This window comes from Drosophila virilis, chromosome X (assembly GCF_030788295.1).
Source record: "Drosophila virilis strain 15010-1051.87 chromosome X, Dvir_AGI_RSII-ME, whole genome shotgun sequence".
Taxonomy (NCBI): Eukaryota; Metazoa; Arthropoda; class Insecta; order Diptera; family Drosophilidae; genus Drosophila; species Drosophila virilis.
The window spans coordinates 7,372,498-7,391,597 of NC_091543.1; the positions used below are offsets into that span (position 1 = coordinate 7,372,498).

The 19,100-nt window shown below is 40.1% G+C and overlaps 1 protein-coding gene across 3 annotated transcripts; it reads left to right on the forward strand.

Moving 5' to 3' along the window:
- Positions 1–987: 987 nt before the first annotated feature.
- On the forward strand, positions 988–14,607 carry LOC6633783 (synaptic vesicle glycoprotein 2C). Of its 3 annotated transcripts, none has more exons than XM_015170122.3 (4): positions 988–1,149; positions 10,789–11,020; positions 11,108–11,858; positions 12,835–14,607. In XM_015170122.3, the coding sequence occupies exons 2-4, from the start codon at positions 10,984–10,986 to the stop codon at positions 13,976–13,978; spliced, it is 1,932 nt and encodes a 643-aa protein (XP_015025608.1). In that variant the 5' UTR covers positions 988–1,149; positions 10,789–10,983; the 3' UTR covers positions 13,979–14,607. The 3 variants fall into 3 exon arrangements, with proteins under 3 accessions (XP_015025608.1, XP_015025607.1, XP_002056955.1); XM_015170121.3 differs by having other exon boundaries at positions 997–1,153; XM_002056919.4 differs by lacking the exon at positions 988–1,149 and adding an exon at positions 7,247–7,356.
- Positions 14,608–19,100: the final 4,493 nt, after the last annotated feature.

The following is a 19,100-nucleotide window of genomic DNA, read 5'->3' on the forward strand; positions in this document are numbered from 1 at the left end:
CTCGCACTTTAAAAACAATTCTGAACATTTTGAAAATATAAAATTCGAGTTAAATTTGTCAAATCATATTTATAATAGGATGAGTTATGTTGCGGCAATAATATTGATGCTCGAAAAAACCATCGCTAATATGTTATTCAACTTGGAAAGTTTCGCGGCCAATTGAATAGCAATAAGACCCCCAATCAACAGCCAAAAAAAAAAAAAACTGGGAAATAAACACAAATAACAGAAGAAAAAATATGTATATATATATATACATATATATTTATATTGGAAAATTTGTGGAACAAGACAATTACGCAGAAACAGAAACACGCACACTTCGATATATTTTCATAAATATGTATCGAATATATTCGATAGCTGTGTGTGTGTATGTGTGTGCATTTAGTTTTGGGCGAGCTATTTCTGTCTGGATATTGTTGTTGCGGCTGCCCCCTATACCCGTTACCCACCTTGGCAACACCCGTCCACCCACTACCGAGATCTGCCCTTGCCCAGGCGTTTGACTTTTTCCACACATATTTTGTTGTTGTTGTTTTCTTCTTCTGCCTTTTGCCACTTTTTGTTGCCGTTGCGCTAGATCTTTCTGGGCAAGAGTCTGGGCCCCGGTGAGATAAGCCCCAAGTGATAAGCATCTGTCGTGGTCGTCGTCATCTCTGAGCGATGTGCTCCGAGCTGTGGCGAAGCTCTAGTAGCTCGGCCCGCTCGGCCCGCTGCCGAGATAGCGACAGCAACAGAACTTTGAGGCAAGAACAAGCACAGGCAAGAGCATGAGAGAGTGAGATGGGAGAGAGAGGGTGTAGAGAGAGAGCGAGAGAGACATTGACGGCGAGCAAACATGGACACACCGATAGAGATCAAGAGGCAGACGGAATCGGGATGCGGGACGCGGGAGGCGGGAGAGCGCCAGAGCGACAGAGCGGACAGTTGGTCAATGGTGGGGCGGGCCGGCGATTATAAAAACGTTGCCCCGGCGCCAAACTGAACGCATTGTCCAATCGCTTTTGGAGCTGCATGGAGCTCTCCATTAAGTGATACCGATATACCGTTAAATCGCTGAGTACCGTTCACGTGCTACGTAACCAAACAGGTCCGGAAGGCAGAAACAGCCGTAAATTTGCGAAAACGACAAATCTTCAAGAAGTAAGTGCGTACCCACACAAAAAAAAACCCCCGTCCACAAGCCAAAAGTCCCTCAACAGGATAAAGGATACTTTAAAAAAAATGCGATAACATATTCGATAAACGCGACGCGTCTAGCTATTATTCACAATTTGCAAATTTTTATTTTATTGCAATTTGGTTTTTTTTTTTTTAATATTTTTTTTTTTAACTTTAAGTTGACAACCTCGTCCGCAATAATGCATAATGCATTCTAATTAATTATGCAAAATGAATTGCCGCAAAAAATTATTCGATAAAAGTGAAAACGAAAGCGAAAGCGAAAAAAACAGACAACAATTTGTTGAACTTTGTTCATGTAAGCGCAGCACAACAACAGAACTTGTCTAGAGTGATCGCAAAAAATGTGCAGACTGTGAGCAATAGTGATCGAGTATTCTATCAAGGACTGAGGATCTTATAGATCTTCTTGCTGTTGGCTACTGCAGCTATATCTTAGGCGTGATCAGTCAACAATACCAAAAGGATTTAATCACGATCTTGTACGATCGGTGCTCAGAGCATATCTGCAGTATCTACCGAAATTTTCGGCTTCACAGCGATCGTGTGATCAGCGATCAGTTAAACTTGAGACCTGCAATTGCTTGCAGGATATCACAAACTTCTGCGCAACGATCGTGTGCTCTTACCAAGTGAATCTTAATAATTGTCATTTGCGATTCTAACGAGTGTTTACTGATCGGTGATCTGCTCAACTCATAGCTAGAACCAACAGGTAGCTATAGTTGGGTATATGTGCTCAGCAGGACGATCGCGCTATTAGAGATCTGAGATCTTTAAGAGCCAATACTTAACATAAACATTATATACCCGCTCTAGTCCTTAATATATCTCTGAGTTGTTGTATAGTAGACCAGGCTTCAGAGCAATCGTTCTGCGATTACGCATCGATCGGTGATCAACTGTTTGAGTTCCTACAATAAAAAAGCCAAGCAATATCTCATACATTGTTGTCCAAAATATATGTCCCCAATAGTTGTTGTTCAGAGCAATCTATCTGAGATCAGCGATCCGCGAAAGATCTTTGAGTGCCAGCAACTGCAGTTCTTACAGCGATCGTCTGATGATCAATAACTTTGTAGACATCTTCTCACTTCCTCTATCTTAGTCATCTCTCTCTCTCTCTCTCTCTCGCTGAGTCAGCAATGGGACTAGGCTCGATCGGGGATCGATGTTGTCAAGTGATCTTTAGCATTTCACCAGCCGCGGATCATTAGTCATGCTTTTATTTACTTATCGCCTTGGAGTATAAGTAGCAACATTTGCCCAGGCAATGAAAATATTATTATTGTTTACCCAATTCCCAATTTGCCATTTCAAATTCAGTTTCAATTTCGATTTCGATTTCGATGCGGTTTTCTTTGCGTTTCGCACATTGTTTTCAATTAAACGAACAATTAATTGAAATGTTTGCGCAGAAAAACAAAGCAAAGAAAAAAGCTGCGTGCAAAAGAAAACAAAAAAACAATTGTCCAAAGGGCGTCTGCGGCATATGAGAAACAAACGAAAACCGATTCGAACAAGTTTTGGGCGCACGCAATTGAATTATGCGCCACAGCAAAAGATACAAAGATACACAGCCAAAGAGAGATACAGATACACACGGCTGCAGATACAGATACATTGTGTACAGATTATTTTGTTATTTTGATATTTTACTATTGAACTTGCCAGCTTGTTTATGGGCATTTAACAAAACACGCCCCCAAATATATTATAAATATATTTTTATTAAGAAAAGCAGCAAAAATATTCAAAACTGAACCAAAATGTCAACTGCAGCGAGGGCAACAACCATAGCGCATGCAGCAACCAGTCAGGTAGATTGTTCGAATATTCTTTCGAATTTCGAGCCTTAACTGAGACACACAACAGAAAATATATATTTACAGATCCGTGGTCTGTATCGATTTTGTATTGATTTTTGAACTGCGAGTTCTGGGCCAGTGTTGCCTATTCAACTATTTTCTAGCTGTATTTGGCTATGTTAAGAGCTAGATCTTAGCTTGCTTTGCATCTTCACATGGACTTTCAATCTATTTCGCTTTCGATCGGACAACAAAGGGACAATTGCCCAGAATATCGGGGCTCAGAAAGGAAGCAGCACAGTCGCTGTCTAAAGAGTATCAGCTAGTCGAGCACGCCCGACTGGAAGCACGCTGCCCCGATATTCATAATAGAGCTAACAATCATGTCAACCCGAGAATGGCAACAACAACTGCAATAATTATAAAAAATGTTGACAGGACGCGAACAATTGCAAATTCAACAATTTGTAAAGATATCAAATGCTAATTAATTTAACTATGGCCGGCCAAACAATTGCGATTCAAAACAAAAACAAATACCCCAAAAAAAAAAAAAAGAACAATCAAGTCAAAAACAATAACAAAATTGCCAAACAGAGCAGAGAACACGTCTTTCAATCGATAGCAAAATTTCACGTAAAGCCAGCGATCGCTTCTGGACTCCAACTGCTTTAGTTCAAAAGAAGAAAAATATATATATATATATATATAAACAAATTATTGAAATATATTTCAACAAGAGTTATGCCAGACCCCGCGCGGCGATTGTGCAGTATCTCGAATGTCGTTGCCATAAGCCAGGCACGTTTCTCACACAGAACAACTCGAAAAAAAAGAGAACGTTCCAAAAATCTTTAATTTTTGCTAGTCTAGTTCACCTAAATCTCTTGAAAGTATAGAGACACGCGAGAAAGTAAGGATAGAATCTACGGCACGCCGAAGATTTAATACTATTGCAGACATTTGTCTCAAGGCTTTGCGAATATGTGCGAAGAAAATATCTTGAAAAACAGAATATTTTGCCATAAACTCATTTTTCGACTAATACTACCAATAGAGCTATATAGCTTAGGACTTGACTGGGCTGATAGGACTTGGTTCACATGTCAGTTTAAATAGTTCAAATCTGTATGGGGTAAGAGTAAGAACCTACTTTTCGATTGATGCGATTTTACAAATATATAAATATGTGAAGCATAATGAAACTTATAAGTGCGTAGATATCATAAAAAAACAAACTAAAAGAACCTACTTTTCGGGCGATCTTTGCCATGGACGCTATGCAAAATTTCAAGACGATCGCTTAAAGACTGAGACACAATTTCGCATAGAAACAAACAGACAGACGGATGGACGGACGGACAGACAGAGATATCTATATTAAAATTGGCCGTTGATGCTGATCTAGAATGTATGTATATTCCTATTCCTCCGTGACCAGGAGATGTCTTCATCTATGCGTTACACATATCAACACAATATTAAAATATCCTTCTCTACGTACAAGAAAGTCTGGCAATATTATGTTCTCCAGTGCAAGGAACAATATTAGCTGTTAGCTTAGCAGCTTACGTCGTCAAACTTTCATTCTTTTGATCCTTTTGTTACAGCCAGTATGTATATAGGAATCAGCCAGATCGAGCCACTATATCATCCAGTTGCCTCATGAAAACATTTTCAATAACTTGAGAATGCGGCAATTGCGAGTCTCTGCAAGGTTCCTATATCGAGGTAGCTTACCATATATTTTTATAAAGGAATTTATTAGTCAAATTAAGTTTGTGATTGTAAAAAACTGGGGTTTGGGTTTTGGCTACCAATATAGCTGCCAGATCAAAACTCAAATCGTTTGACTATATTATATGTCAGTCGTAGAAACAATCTTGGCCATATTTCAAATATTTCAAAAACCCTAAAAAATATATAATCATGCATTCAGAAACTGTTTGTTTACGTTTTCCTTTAAATGTGTGTGCGTGTGTGTGTGTGTGTAATTACGAGCTGCAATCAGCAGCAGAATCTCTCAGCTGAGAAACTCTGGCCACACTGAGTCACACGGTCACACGGAGCGCACACGAGCTCCATGTAGTATGTGGCATCGATTAAAGTGTATCAATAAGCGCTATATACACACACACACACACACACACACATGTATATATATATATATACTTATAGGAGGCTATATAAAAAATGTCGTTCGTCTTTGATCAGTTAAGCCGCAGTTGTTGTTAATTGTTTAATGTACTTAATTCCCTTGAATATTATATACATATATGTATATAGTCATCTGTCAACTAGCTCTCTCCGTCAGTCTGTCTCTCTCTCTCGCTCTCTATCGCTCTCTCTCTCTCTCTCTCTCTCTCTCTATTGCCATGCAGGTCCATGGTTCAAACGCATTGGGCTTGCGATTGCGCACTTTCATAATTAATATTAGTAAAGTTATTTTGGCTTACGTTTTTCGATATCAATCAAGTTCATTGCACAGCGCAAAATTGAAATATAAAAAATATATACATGAATAAAAACAAACTCTATTCTCTGCTCGTCGGCTTATCAGCAGCTGTTCGTTGTCTCAGCGCACCCGGAAAGACCAGCTTCACACCAGCAGCAGTCCAATCAGAGCTGCACTGTACTATAACAATAATAACAATAACAATATCATTAACTAAAGAATGCAATTGCTGTGGTACAGTTTGCCACACTTGGACCCAACCGATTCCAATTTCATGTTGTTGTTGTTGTTATTGTTGTTATCTATGCAATTAATTAGCATATTACAAATCTCATTTGCTCTCACAAAATTTTTTAATATTCATTAGGCCTGAGCTGTGCGCACTTGTTGCGTTTATGCATTCGCTCAGAAACGTGATATTTCATATCGTGATATGCATATACATGATAAATCCAATGTGAGGCATATAGAGTGCAGCATGCCGCATTTTAAATACACTTACAGATAGATAACATGCATAGAAATATTTGCATATACTTTGCCATTTGAGTTGTCTGATACATATATTTTTTTAGTATTTCCTTTGATATAAACAAAGAATATATTTACATTTTGACCATTTTTGTTGTCTTTTTCATGAACTTAGTTATTATAAAATAAAAAAAGCGCAGCTAATTATAAAAGGCAAGAACTTTACCTGCTGGCTCAATAGATCAATTTCCCATATTTGTTAATTGCTGTGCAATATAACATAAAATCACGATAACACGCCTCGCATAACTGGGCTATGTTAAGAGAAATGTTAAACTGTAAAGTGACACACACACAAATCCATCAGGCAGCGCTGCGCTTATCAGCAGCAGCAACAGCAGCAGCGGCAGCGGCAGCAGCGCTTGTGCTCTCTGCTGCCCACTGTTATTGATCACACTGTTAGCGCGCGCCGTTAAATGTTACTGTTAATGCGTCACTGGTATTGATTTGCTGCTATGTTATTGGCGACTGTTATTGGCGCTGTTGGTGCGTATACAGCGCGCTCGCACGCTTCCCCGGCTCAGATATATATGTTGTTTTTAATTTTTTCCGCGGCTTGGTGTAAGTATTTAAAAGCGCGCGCGTAACGCGTCTCAGATACTTTCCACTGTTTGGCGCGTTCGAACGTTTAACGAGATCGCTCCCGTTAACCAAATACCGAGTAACATACAAAACAGAAAAAAAACAAATACAAATACCAATACACATAGCACCCATTTATAAACACATGCATAACATAGAGTATACGAAAAACAAAAATTAAATAAATAAATAAATAAAAAAGAAATACAATCGAGAATTGACGCGTTTTGCTCACTTGTCGCGCGTTCGCTTTGAACAATTTATATTATTTTTTTTTTTATTGTTTTCATTAATTTTTTTTTGGTTTTCGCTTAGCCAAATGCGAATTTTGAATTTCTCGCCGCAAATTTACAGTTATTAATGTTGTCGCAGGCCAAATTCAAGCTGTTAGCCAAAACGAAAACAAGAACAAGAACTATAAAAAAGACGACTAGCTCAAAAAACAATAACAAATACAAACACACGCTGCACAGCTGACAAATAATTAGTAAATACGATTAGGAAGCACACACAAACACAAAACGAAAAATTCGAGCAAATTGCATTAATTATAATCAAAGCAAATTATAGTTCATAATCATAACAAAATTAAGTGACAAGTGCAGCGCACAGCTGAGAGAAAAAGAAAATAAACAAAACAAAAAACTCTACACATTTTTTAATCATTTTCAAACACCAAAAGCTCGTGGAATAAGAAAAAATACATATATATATATACATCGAGAAGAAAACAAAAACGAAAGCGGATAGAAATCAACAAGTGCGACGCGTACTTGAGAATTACAACGCCAGGTAACAGAATATAGCAAATCAAATGTGTAAATCAGTGCCGCGCAATGCGAACGTTCCAAATTAGCAACTGCATTTCAGCTAAAAACAAGTCCAAGTGCTCGTGTCCTGACTATGCCCGACTAACAGATACCCTTAGCCCAGCCACAAGCTGGTGCTGCAAACATTCCCGCTTCCTTTTGCACATGCATAACAGAAATACACACACACGCACGCACGAACGCACGCGCGCGCGCTGCTTGCACGCGGGCCTCTCTCTGCGCTTCTCCTTCCATCAAACCCCAACACTTTGGAAAATATGTTCTTCAATAACTTCGCTGTTTAAAGTCTGATCCCTGTGAAATTTGCAGTGCTTAAATATGGCTTACAAAAATGTGTGCATACCAAGTCCCAAGGCAACAGCTTTAAAACTCAAGAGTTTTCCCGAACCTACTTTGCTGCAGCTAGCTCTTAAAGTTCTCGAGTAAGAATCTGTCTCAAAATGGAAGTTGAAATCGAAAAAATATATATATTTAAAATTTAAAGACCCCCATCTGCTCGTTACATGCGTTTGCACAAAGCCAATGTACCCTCTTTTTAAACATTAAACGCCACACAAATCGAGCCGGGCAATATGCAAGATATTTGATAATTGCCAAGGGTTATCTATGGCTAATTATACTCAATTTGATTTATCTGTCGATTTATGTGGTTCGTACGTTCGGACAAATGGCATGTCACGCAGATATTATCACATAAAATGCAATTTCTTATGGCCTTTAATTCGCCTTAACGTTTCGTGTGCCAGATCATAAATAATAAAGAAATCTATATAAAATGGAATTTCTATATCGTTTGCAGGTGCTAATTAGTATCAGATATGCAAAACGAAATGAAATTAAAAAAAAAAATAATAAAAAACATGCTGCGCCATATAGAGAGTGCCAGTTCCCAGTTCCCCCCACCTCTTTTCCATATTTACCCCCCCTCAACGCTATGTTCATCCCATTTAGCCCGAGTTGACATTGTAGCCAATTCGAGTCCGACTCCGAGTCCGAGTCCGAGTGTTAGATTGAGATCGAGATTGATTCAAAGCACGGAGCATTCATTCCATTCAGTTGCACTGCGTTTATTTATAATTGTGTGTGCTCCTATGGCAAATTAACAACGCTAAGAGTTAATAATGCGCGAACGCGATCATAAACAAATAAACTGGAAACCTTTATTAATTCCATAAATTGTCTAAGCGCGGCTCTACCTCCCTGCCTCCCTCTCTCTCTCTCTCTCTCTCTCTCTCTCTCGCTCTCTTTCTCTTGCTTAATTGCATTGATAAGCATGCATAAATCGGTTGGGAATCGGTAGACATTATCTTGGCCAGAGGCACGCACCCAACGGATCTGGCCAGGCCTGGCACGAAGGCCGTTCGGCATATGTAAATCTGGTGAAGGGCCCGCGCGGCATGCATTTTGCGGAAGCGTGGGCGGAGGTCAAAGCGATTAAGGCTCTAAGATTATGCGATTGTCCAGATGCTAAGATGCTGAGATGCTTGGCAGATGCTTTGCTAGTAATACGATTAGTATTATTTGCATTGTTTACGCGCCGCTTGGCTTATTGAAAACGGAACGTGCTGGAATTGAAACACGTCAGCTGCGAGTCGCATACAAATAATGCATAATTCATTGAGTTTATGTGCAACAACTCGTTCGCTCTATTCTCTCGCTGCACAAAGTCACTCCGTTCTCTCGATCTGGCGCTTTTCGAAAGCTCGTTTTCGATACGATTTTCGGATTTTGTCTCGACTTTGATTTCGGTTTCGGTTTCGGTTCCTGTTCTCCTTCATTTCACATGCGAGCGCCGTTTGTTATCTTGGCAGGTTCAATGTAAAACGATTCGATGTACATAATTGTTGCTGTTGTTGTCTATGGCATTTTTTTTTTTTTTTTGTTAGTTTAATAAATATAAATAAAGTGAAAGATTGCTGCGTTGCGCGCCATAAATCATAAATTAAAACAACAACAGCAACAACATCAGCATTGGCGGCAATCGGCAACAACAAAGCCAGCCAAATGAGAAGTCACGCGACTGTCACTGTCACCGGTGATCGGTCACTGCGATCACTGTTTGCGGTAACACGATCAGCGGAAGTGGAAATGGCAATGAAAACAGTAGCAGCAATGGCTACCCTTTAACAGCGCAGGCTGTTCATTAACAGCCGGCAGACAGGTCCCAATAAGATATGCTAATGCTCGCTGTTAGCTAACGTACAGTCCTTTAACAGTGGTCGCTGTTAGTTAACATAACATGCATGCGAACAGTCCGTCCAATTGAACTGCCCTTTAACAGCGCTGGCTGTTCGTTAACAGCCGACAGACGGTTCTAACAGTGGCCCAATAAGAAGTGCTCATGCTCGCTGTTAGTAAACATACAGTCGTTTTACAGTGGTCGCTGTAAGTTAACATGCATGCAAACAGTCCGTTCGTTGGACATGTAAACAGCTGCCCTTTGACCGCAATCGGCTGACACGTGCAGCACGGTTACCGCAAGAATGTCAATATCTATAGACGCACACACAAATATGCAATTATCGAATAGCAGCAGCAAGCGCGGATTAGTAACGCGCATATTGCTTTTGTTTTCACCTTTAATAAACAAACAAGTTTCACCGCTCGCCTTGAAATCGGCTAGCCATAACGGCAGCTTAACAGTGCGCATGTTAACGCCATGTTAACGGACAGCGCAGCGATTAGTCGCACATTTTCGGGATTATTAATATTATGCGACTGCAATTACCCGTTAATGAATGCGTCGCAATGGCTGGTTACATTTCTTGATCGCTTTCATTTATTTGTGTGCTATGGTTATTATTTAATTTTTGTATATTTTTCTTTTTTTTTGCACGCCTTCGACATTTGGCTCATTCGCTTGTCTATTTTTGGGCATAATTTTTTATTAAACAATTAGGGCGTTATGTGACTGAGCGTTTCGGGAGAGCGTTTGTGGCGTCAATTAGACGATCTACGGCCACATTGAGGCGTCGATCATCATTGCCATATGCATATGTATATAGACACGCACACACACACACACACACACACATGTTGTGTTTGTGGTATTTGTATACCATTTATTCATTTTCTTCAATTAGACTTTAATGGGCTATTAATTTAGACGCCCAATTGAACGATCGTCCGATCGAGCGTGGGGTCGATTTGTATTGGTCGATGATAGGTCGCTGCGCCTATAGATACTTGAGAAAAACAACAACTGCAGTGCATGTTAAAGCGAATGTTGAGACGAATGTTAAACCAAATGTTAAGGGAAGAGCTTAAACAATTTTGAAAAGCGAATGTTAAGAGTCATGTTAACAACAGCTGATGATAATAAACCTTAGTCGCCCCCCTGCTTAGTATTATAATATATGCTCCTGCTAAAACAACATTTTCTTTTTATTTACAGATCACTAACAGATCAAAGCATAACTGTACTTTTCTGAACATTAACGCTTGCCAAAGTAGAAGATCTACTAACTAGTCGAAGGAAAAACCAAAAAAAAAAAAAGAACAACAACAAAAACTAATCCACACCAAAGTTCATTTTATTAAATTTTTTTTGCTACGCGCACAAAAACCAAACAAAAACTTGAACTATAGAATGGTAGAAGGTGATTCTGCAAAAAGTAAAAGCGAATGTAAGTAAACAACAAGCAAACAATGCCGATCCACTAGATAATTGCTGTGCTAATATTTACTTACAATTTATTTATTGTGTATTTTAGCCTATAATGTAGAAGCTGGCCTACAACCAAACTACAATCAGAACAACGCAGCAGCCGCGGGCAACGCAGGGAGCGCAGGGAACGCTGGCAACGCAGCAATCAATCCAAACAATTCACCCAGCCTAACCGGCTCGAATAGCAATAGGAGCAACGCGATAGCGCATATTGATAATCGTGCAATCATCCAACCGTATTCACTGGGCACGGGCGTTAAACAGCCGGAATATCAATTTGCGGCAGATAATCGCGGCTACGAGCCGGAACCAAATACCAATGGCAAGCATCAGGACGTAGAGCGCAGCGGCGCTGGCGCTGGCGGTGCCGGCGGCGACACTAGCTCCGATGAGGATGGGAAACGTAAGACGCCGTTGCCGCCACCAAATCGGCCCATAGTCGCAAATTTTGAGCGGGCCATAGAGCTGTGCGAGTATGGCAAATTCCATTATATACTGTTGGCCATTTGCGGGCTGGTCAGTACGTCGGAGGAGATGGATGTCATCTCGATGTCGTTCATATTGCCATCGGCCCAATGTGATTTGGATTTGAATACCGCAACGAAGGGATGGCTGAATTCGATCATATTCATTGGCATGATGGTGGGCGCCTATTTTTGGGGCAGCATAGCCGACAGTTTTGGACGCAAAAAGATTCTCATTGTCATCTCGTTCATGAACGGTCTGTGCATTGTTGCCTCGTCGTTTTCGCAAAGTTACGTCTATTTCATGCTATTTCGCTTTCTCAATGGCGCAGCGTAAGTACACACTTAAACAAAAATATATTTTACTTTCACATTTCCCTGTCAAACAATAAAGCCAAGTTTATCAGGCAGTTTACAAGGCAGACACAAGCTGCCTGCATTGCGAAATGAGAGTCCCCAGCAAGATACTGTTAGGCCTGGCGTTGCCACATCAACACAATTCACTTTCAGCTGTTAACATTTGACATGAGCCTTAACATAAGCATGAGATAAACAAACAGCACATAATCCAAATTCAATGATACACACATACATATGCAGTCAATTGTCCGTCGAGCTCTCTCGCTCTCTCACTCTCTCTCTTTCTCTCCCTCTCTGTCTCTCTCTCTCGCTCTCTCTGTGTTGATCTAGTGACACACGGCCAGCATGGTTGGGGGTATTCGGGCGCCGAGGTGTTAATTCAATTAACTATGTTATAAATAACAACAAAATATTTGAGCCGCAATATCGTGACTGTTTATGCTAATTAAGACTCTGGCCAGTTGTGCGAGCGTACAAACATATTTTGTAGATATTATCATATTACAGGCCTGCCGCATGCGAAATTGCCCCAAAAAAAAAAAAAAAAATCAAAAGCCCAAAACAAAAATGGGGGGAAAATAGCATTTGCCTTGGCATCTCTGAGTCAGCCGGCAAAATCCCAGAGGCAGGCCACAACTCCCCGCTACTCTCCTCAACCTCTCTGCCCCCTGCACTCTAGCTGCTATTTGCAGATTGTGACTGTATTGATGTTCATTAGTTTTGCCAATCGTTTGCTAATTGCTTATGCGAATTGAAACTGGGAGTCGATTTTACACAATAACATTAATCGGCCATGACTCGTCACGTTTCGCGCTCTCACTCCTTCTCTCTCTCTCTCTCTCGCTCGCTCGCTCTCACTGGCTGACTGCTATGAAACTGCATGTTAGCTTCATTTAAAATTTGCTTTAGCTTGCTGATAATTGATTGAGTTTCTTTGTTTTCTTTACAGGCTGGGCGGCAGTGGTCCTGTCATCTGGTCGTATTTCGCCGAATTCCAACCGAAAGCGAAACGCGGCTCCATGCTTAGCTTCATGGCTGCCTTCTGGACCTTTGGTAATCTGTTTGTGGCCGGCCTGGCCTGGCTGATCATTCCGACACAAATTGGCGTTACATCGCCATATTTCACATACAATTCGTGGCGCATATTTTTGCTGGTTTGCTCGTTCCCATCGTTTCTGGTTGGCTTTCTGCTCTTCTATCTGCCGGAATCGCCCAAATTTTTGCTGACTCGCGGCAAAAAGGACAAAGCTCTGGCCATATTCCGCGGCATCTTTGTAACGAACACACGCAAAAAGCCCGAAGAGTATCTGGTATACGATCTGGAGGTCGACGAGAAGCTGGCCACAGAGAGCGCCGTCGGCTTTAAGGGCAAATATCATCGCATGATCACCGGCATGGTTGATCACAGTCGCGACCTCTTCAAATCGCCAATATTGAGATTTACGCTCGTCTCGATCACCATCAATTTTACATTCCACATTGGCTACTACGGCCTGATGATGTGGTTCCCCGAGGTGTTCAATCGCTACGAGGAGTTCGAGAAGTCCCATCCACAGCAACAGGCCGACATCTGCACCGTCACCGAGTACGTGGTCAATCAGAGCCAGGCGGCCAGCAATAATGGCACCTGCAATTCGGATATACCTTCGTCGGTGTTCATGGAATCGCTGATAACGCTCGCCTCCGCCCTGCCGGCCAATCTGTTTGCCATATTGGGCATGGATATGCTGGGCAGACGATTCTTTTTGATTGCCGGCACCATGACCGCCGGCATATGCTCTGCCCTGATGTACTTGGTGCGCAGCTCGTTGCAGAATCTGCTCGTCTCGGCCGTGTTCAGTGGCGCCATATCGGCGGCAAATGCGGCGCTCGATTGTCTCATCACCGAAGTATTCCCCACCAAGTTGCGTGCGACCGGCGTTGCCATATCGATGGTAGCGGCGCGTCTTGGTGGCATCATTGGCAACATTGTGATTGCCCAGCTGCTCGATCATTTCTGCCCGGTGCCAACATTCATTGTATCCGGCCTCCTTATTGGCGGCGGTCTCATGTGCCTCCTGCTGCCCAATACGACGCGAAAGGAGCTCAATTAATATCCAACTGGATAAATTCTTGATAAGCGTCAAAGCGTCAACTCAACCCACTCAATATAATACCCAAAAAAAACCAACTAAATACGGTATATACCAAAACAGCCAAAAAATAACAGAAGGAAATACTAGAACTTCCCCCCCAAACCCCCCCACCCGCCCCCACACCCTTCAAGCACTCAGCCCCTCGTATTGTCTTTTCTTTGTACGTATGTATTTACGCATATTACGATTTTTGCGGATCGTCAGTAATTATGATTAATGATAACGATAACGATAACGATTTTTTTTTGTGTCTAGCTTTTAAGAGGAAATACCGTTTCATTTTCGTTCTTCTTTTCAATTATTATTATTTTTCTTTGTCCAACGGAATTTAAAAATGCCCTAAAGCCATTGAGAAGATATATATATATATATATATATATATATAGAGTACACACATGCCCATTAAAATATATATACATATGTGTGTATATGTATCTTTTCTATGTCTATCGATAACAATTTATCGATATGTATGTATTTTGTAGTTGTTGGTAGTAAGTAAAACAAAAAAAAAAAGGAAATAAAAGAAAAAAAAACTTAAAAAAAAAAATAAATAGCAAAAAAAACTAATTTGGCAAGCGCCGGCGCCAGCTAAAAGCAGCAGCAGCAAAAACATATGAAAGAGAAGGAAAGAGGAAGTGTGTGTGAGAGAGAAAGAAGGAGAGAGAGTTGATTGGGTTGAGGATCGGGCTGGATGGCAGCAGAAGAGACGAAGGATCAAGCAGGGATCAATGCGAGAGCAGCAACGCCTGCTGGCAGTTATTGTTGTTATTATTATTAATATTATTATTGCTATTATTATTGCTATTATTAATGCATGTTAAATAATAATACACATACATATATACCTACCTACCTATACATACAAACACATATATATAATTCAAACTAAATACTAAAAACTAAAACAACCAACAACAAAGTTTTAATGTATACATTAATATACATTATTACCATGAAGATTATTATTATACATATTTTTTTTTTGTTTTTTTTTCTCTCTCAATCGTTATTTAGGGCAGAGCACAGGAAGAAAACGATAATTTGTAAATTTTAGTTAACATATGTTATAAAAATACAAACAAAAAAATTAAAAAAAAAAAGAAACGTTATTATATTACCTAAAACAATGAAAAGCATATAAACAAAAATTCCCAAATACAAAATAAACATCACGCAACAAAAAAAAAATATTTTAATCTTTTATTTATTTATTTTATTTAAATGTTTCCATTTTTAACAAATTAAAATCAGTTGAACTGCAGTACTTTCGTTTTGTGACCTATTCCGCCAACAGGCGCGGAAAATGAGTGAAAATGGATTAAACGCAATTATCACGCGTTTTTCTACATATCTTTAAAGTTCTATATTCAAATATATATATACTCTCTATTGAAATGCATTTTCTTAAATTGTATGTGAAATTTATTTAAGAAAAGTTTCTTTAATAAAAAATAATCATTATGATTGTATGTTCCAAATTGTATTTTATTCAACGTAGAATGGAAGAAATATGACAAAATTATCCCAAAATATAAAACAAGACATAATTATATAAAGCAAGTGTGACAATTTGAAGCAGCTGAAGAACTGGAATTCTTTGAGGAATTATGAATTATACGAATCGAATAATTTGTTGGCAGAGTCTAATGTTAGGCTGTCCGCAGAATTAATGAATTAATTGAACCAAGGCTGCAAAACAGAGTCGGAATTCTCATTTTTATGCCTCAACAATCAAACGAATCCTACGACAATTCAGATCCCAATTCTTAACATTTTCTTCGTGGTTCCAATGTCTAAATAACTGCGACTTCAACTATTCTACATACACATAGCCATACAAGCACGCGCCAAACCTCAGGGCAGGAGGAACAGATTATTTCGACAGGTTGAACCATTTAAATGCTGGGAACAGATTATATTGAAAGGTTGAACCAGTTAGCTACTTGGAACAGATTACTTCAAAAAGTTGAACCAGTAAGCTACTGGGAACAGATTATATCGAGAGGTTGAAACTTAACTGCTGGGAACAGATTATTCCGAAAAGTTGAACAAGCTAACTGCTGGGAACAGATCATTTCAACGCGTTCAACCATTTAACTGCTGGAAACAGATAATTTGAAAAGGTTGAACCAGTTAGAAGCTGGGAACAGATTAACTCGAAAAGTTGAACCAGTTAGCTACTGGGAACAGATTGTTTCGAAAGGTTGAGCTCATTAGCTGATGGGAACAGATCATTTCGAAAGGTTAAACCAGTTAGGAGCTGAGAGCAGATTATTTCGAAAAGTTGCATTACAGTTTGAGAGTCAATCTTTGGGCTTACAGTCTGAGAGTCACGTAGAAGTCGCTCGTCTTGCCAATTACCTTTTGAGCAGAGTATTTGTCAGTCGGTTGGATCCGACTGCCTATTAATTTAGTTGCTTAAATTGGGAAAATAAAAGTAACTTAATTAATCGTGCGAGAGCACCAAATGCAGCTGCCACTTATGCTATGTATCTTATTGATTAGGGCGAAGTTCAATGGATGTCTAGCCAGGCTGCCACGCCCACAGCCCCACCCACAAGTCCAGCCAGTTACTGTGCGGTACATTTTGGTATTTACGGCACGCAAAACATCCAAACAAGCTAAATATACATGCATTTAAAAGCATTTCAGAGATACAGATACAAATGCGTATACGAGATACATTTGTATCTGTATCTGGTATCTGCATTTGCTGTACGTGGGATGCGCGCACACGCGACTTACCTCATATTTATTTGCTCAATGAATTTTTGCAGCGTCAGCCAAATGCTGGCAAAGTTAGCTTAAAACCAGAATTAACGTTAATTAAATAAGTACACAGCTAGAGTCAAATAGACACGTTCAATAGACACATGTACAGATATATGAATATATATTTATCTATATATCTTTATCTATATATATATATATATGGCTCTAGTCGCAGGCAAAAGCTTCGTCGGGGCATGCTTGGAAAAATCAACATCAGGAGAAAGCCGTACATCTGACTAATATCCCAAATAACTGAAGAACTGAACTGTGCTTTGATTTCTGGCAATTTCGAGAGACTTAAGATCTATAATAAAAAAAACGTGACTCATTTTTGAAATGCCACGTCAGCTAAGACATGTACTTAGTTTTTACCATGATTAAACGACTAGGGGATACCCTGAACCCTCTTCTTCCAACATCAAATGCATATATATATTCTATTTTAGAAGCTATATGTCAAGTTTGGGGACTCTAGCTCTTATTATTTACCAAAATTGCCCAAAAAACAGGATATCGATATCGATTTTTATCGATTGCTTGGAAACGGAGTAAGTTATCGATCACTCGATCTGCGTAGGCACTAGGCGTAGGAACACCTACAGCTAAAATTTCAAGTCTCTAGCTCCTTATAGGTTCTGAGATCCTTGCGTTCATACATACGGACAGACAGACGGACATGGCTATCGACTCGGCTATTGATGCTGATCAAGAATATATATACTTTATGGGATCGGAGATGCTTCCTTCTGCCTGTTACATACGTTTGGATTTCGCACAAATACAATATACCCATAGACCCATTTTTAATGGGTTCAGGGTATAAAAAGCGTGATGTAACCCCTTGCCATTTTGTCGATTTGGGGCAAAATTTTGGATTTCCTTTTTTTGATGCCAATCGATAGAAATGATCCTTACGAGTCAAAAATTGTATAAAATTATAAAATCGGACATGATTTGACGGAAAAATCCAAAAAAAATCATCAAAAAGGTTAACTTTACGAACTAATGGTTTTTTGTCTTTAACAATTTTGAACCCATCGATGTTTAATTTGTTTGAATGCCAATTGATGGTAGGGATCCGTACGCATTCAAACAGGTATAACATTTTAAAATCAGACATTATTTACCGGAGATATTAAAAAAAAATCATCGAAAAAGTTTCGATTTTCGCACCGACCTCTATTTCGAAAAAAAAAACCTGATGATGTGTTTTGGAACGTCATATCTCCGCGTGGAGTTATGTCGTTTTGCAACGTCATATCTCCGTGGAGTAATGTCGTTTTGGAACGTCAAATCTCCGCGGAGTTATGTCGTTTTGGAACGTCATATCTCCGCGCGGAGTTATGTCGTTTTGGAACGTCATATCTCCGCGCGGAGTTATATCGTTTTGGAACGTCATATCTCCGCGCGTAATTATGTCGTTTTGGAACGTCATATCTCCGCGGAGCTATGTCGTTTTGGAACGCCATATCCCCACGCGGAGTTATGTCGTCTTGGAAGGTCATATCTCCGGTCATATCTCTCGAAAAAGTTTCGATTTACGCACCGTCCTCCATTTCGAAAAAAAAAAACCTGATGATATGGAAGGTCATATCTCCGCGTGGAGTTATGTCGTTTTGGAACGTCATATCTCCGCGCGAAGTTATGTCGTTTTGGAACGTCATATCTCCGCGCGGAGTTATGTCGTTTTGGAACGTCATATCTCCGCGCGGAGTTATGTCGTTTTGGAACGTCATATCTCCACGTGGAGCTTTGTCGTTTTGGAACGTCATATCTCCGGTCATATCTCTCGAAAAAGTTTCGGTTTACGCACCGTCCTCTATTTCGAAAAAAAAAAAACCTGATGATTTGGAAGGTCATATCTCCGCGTGGAGTTATGTCGTTTTGGAACGTCATATCTCCGCGTGGAGTTATGTCGTTTTGCAACGTCATATCTCCGTGGAGTTATGTCGTTTTGGAACGTCATATCTCCGCGTGGAGTTATGTCGTTTTGGAACGTCATATCTCCGCGTGGAGCTATGTCGTTTTGGAACGTCATATCTCCACGTGGAGTTATGTCGTTTTGGAACGTCTTATCTCCGCGCGAAGGTATGGCGTTTTGGAACGTCATATCTCCGTGGAGTTATGTCGTTTTGGAACGCCATATCCCCACGCGGAGTTATGTCGTTTTGGAAGGTCATATCTCCGCGCGGAGTTATGTCGTTTTGGAACGTCATATCTCCGCGTGGAGCTATGTCGTTTTGGAACGTCATATCTCCGCGCGAAGGTATGTCGTTTTGGAACGTCATATCTCCGCGCGAAGGTA

Excerpts from the sequence above, each read along its gene's own strand:
- LOC6633783 (XM_015170122.3), top strand. The coding sequence starts at position 10,984 with ATGGTAGAAGGTGATTCTGCAAAAAGTAAAAGCGAAT. Across the intron at positions 11,021-11,107 it reads TGCAAAAAGTAAAAGCGAAT|CCTATAATGTAGAAGCTGGC; the intron begins GTAAGTAAACAA and ends TGTGTATTTTAG. Across the intron at positions 11,859-12,834 it reads CGCTTTCTCAATGGCGCAGC|GCTGGGCGGCAGTGGTCCTG; the intron begins GTAAGTACACAC and ends TTTTCTTTACAG.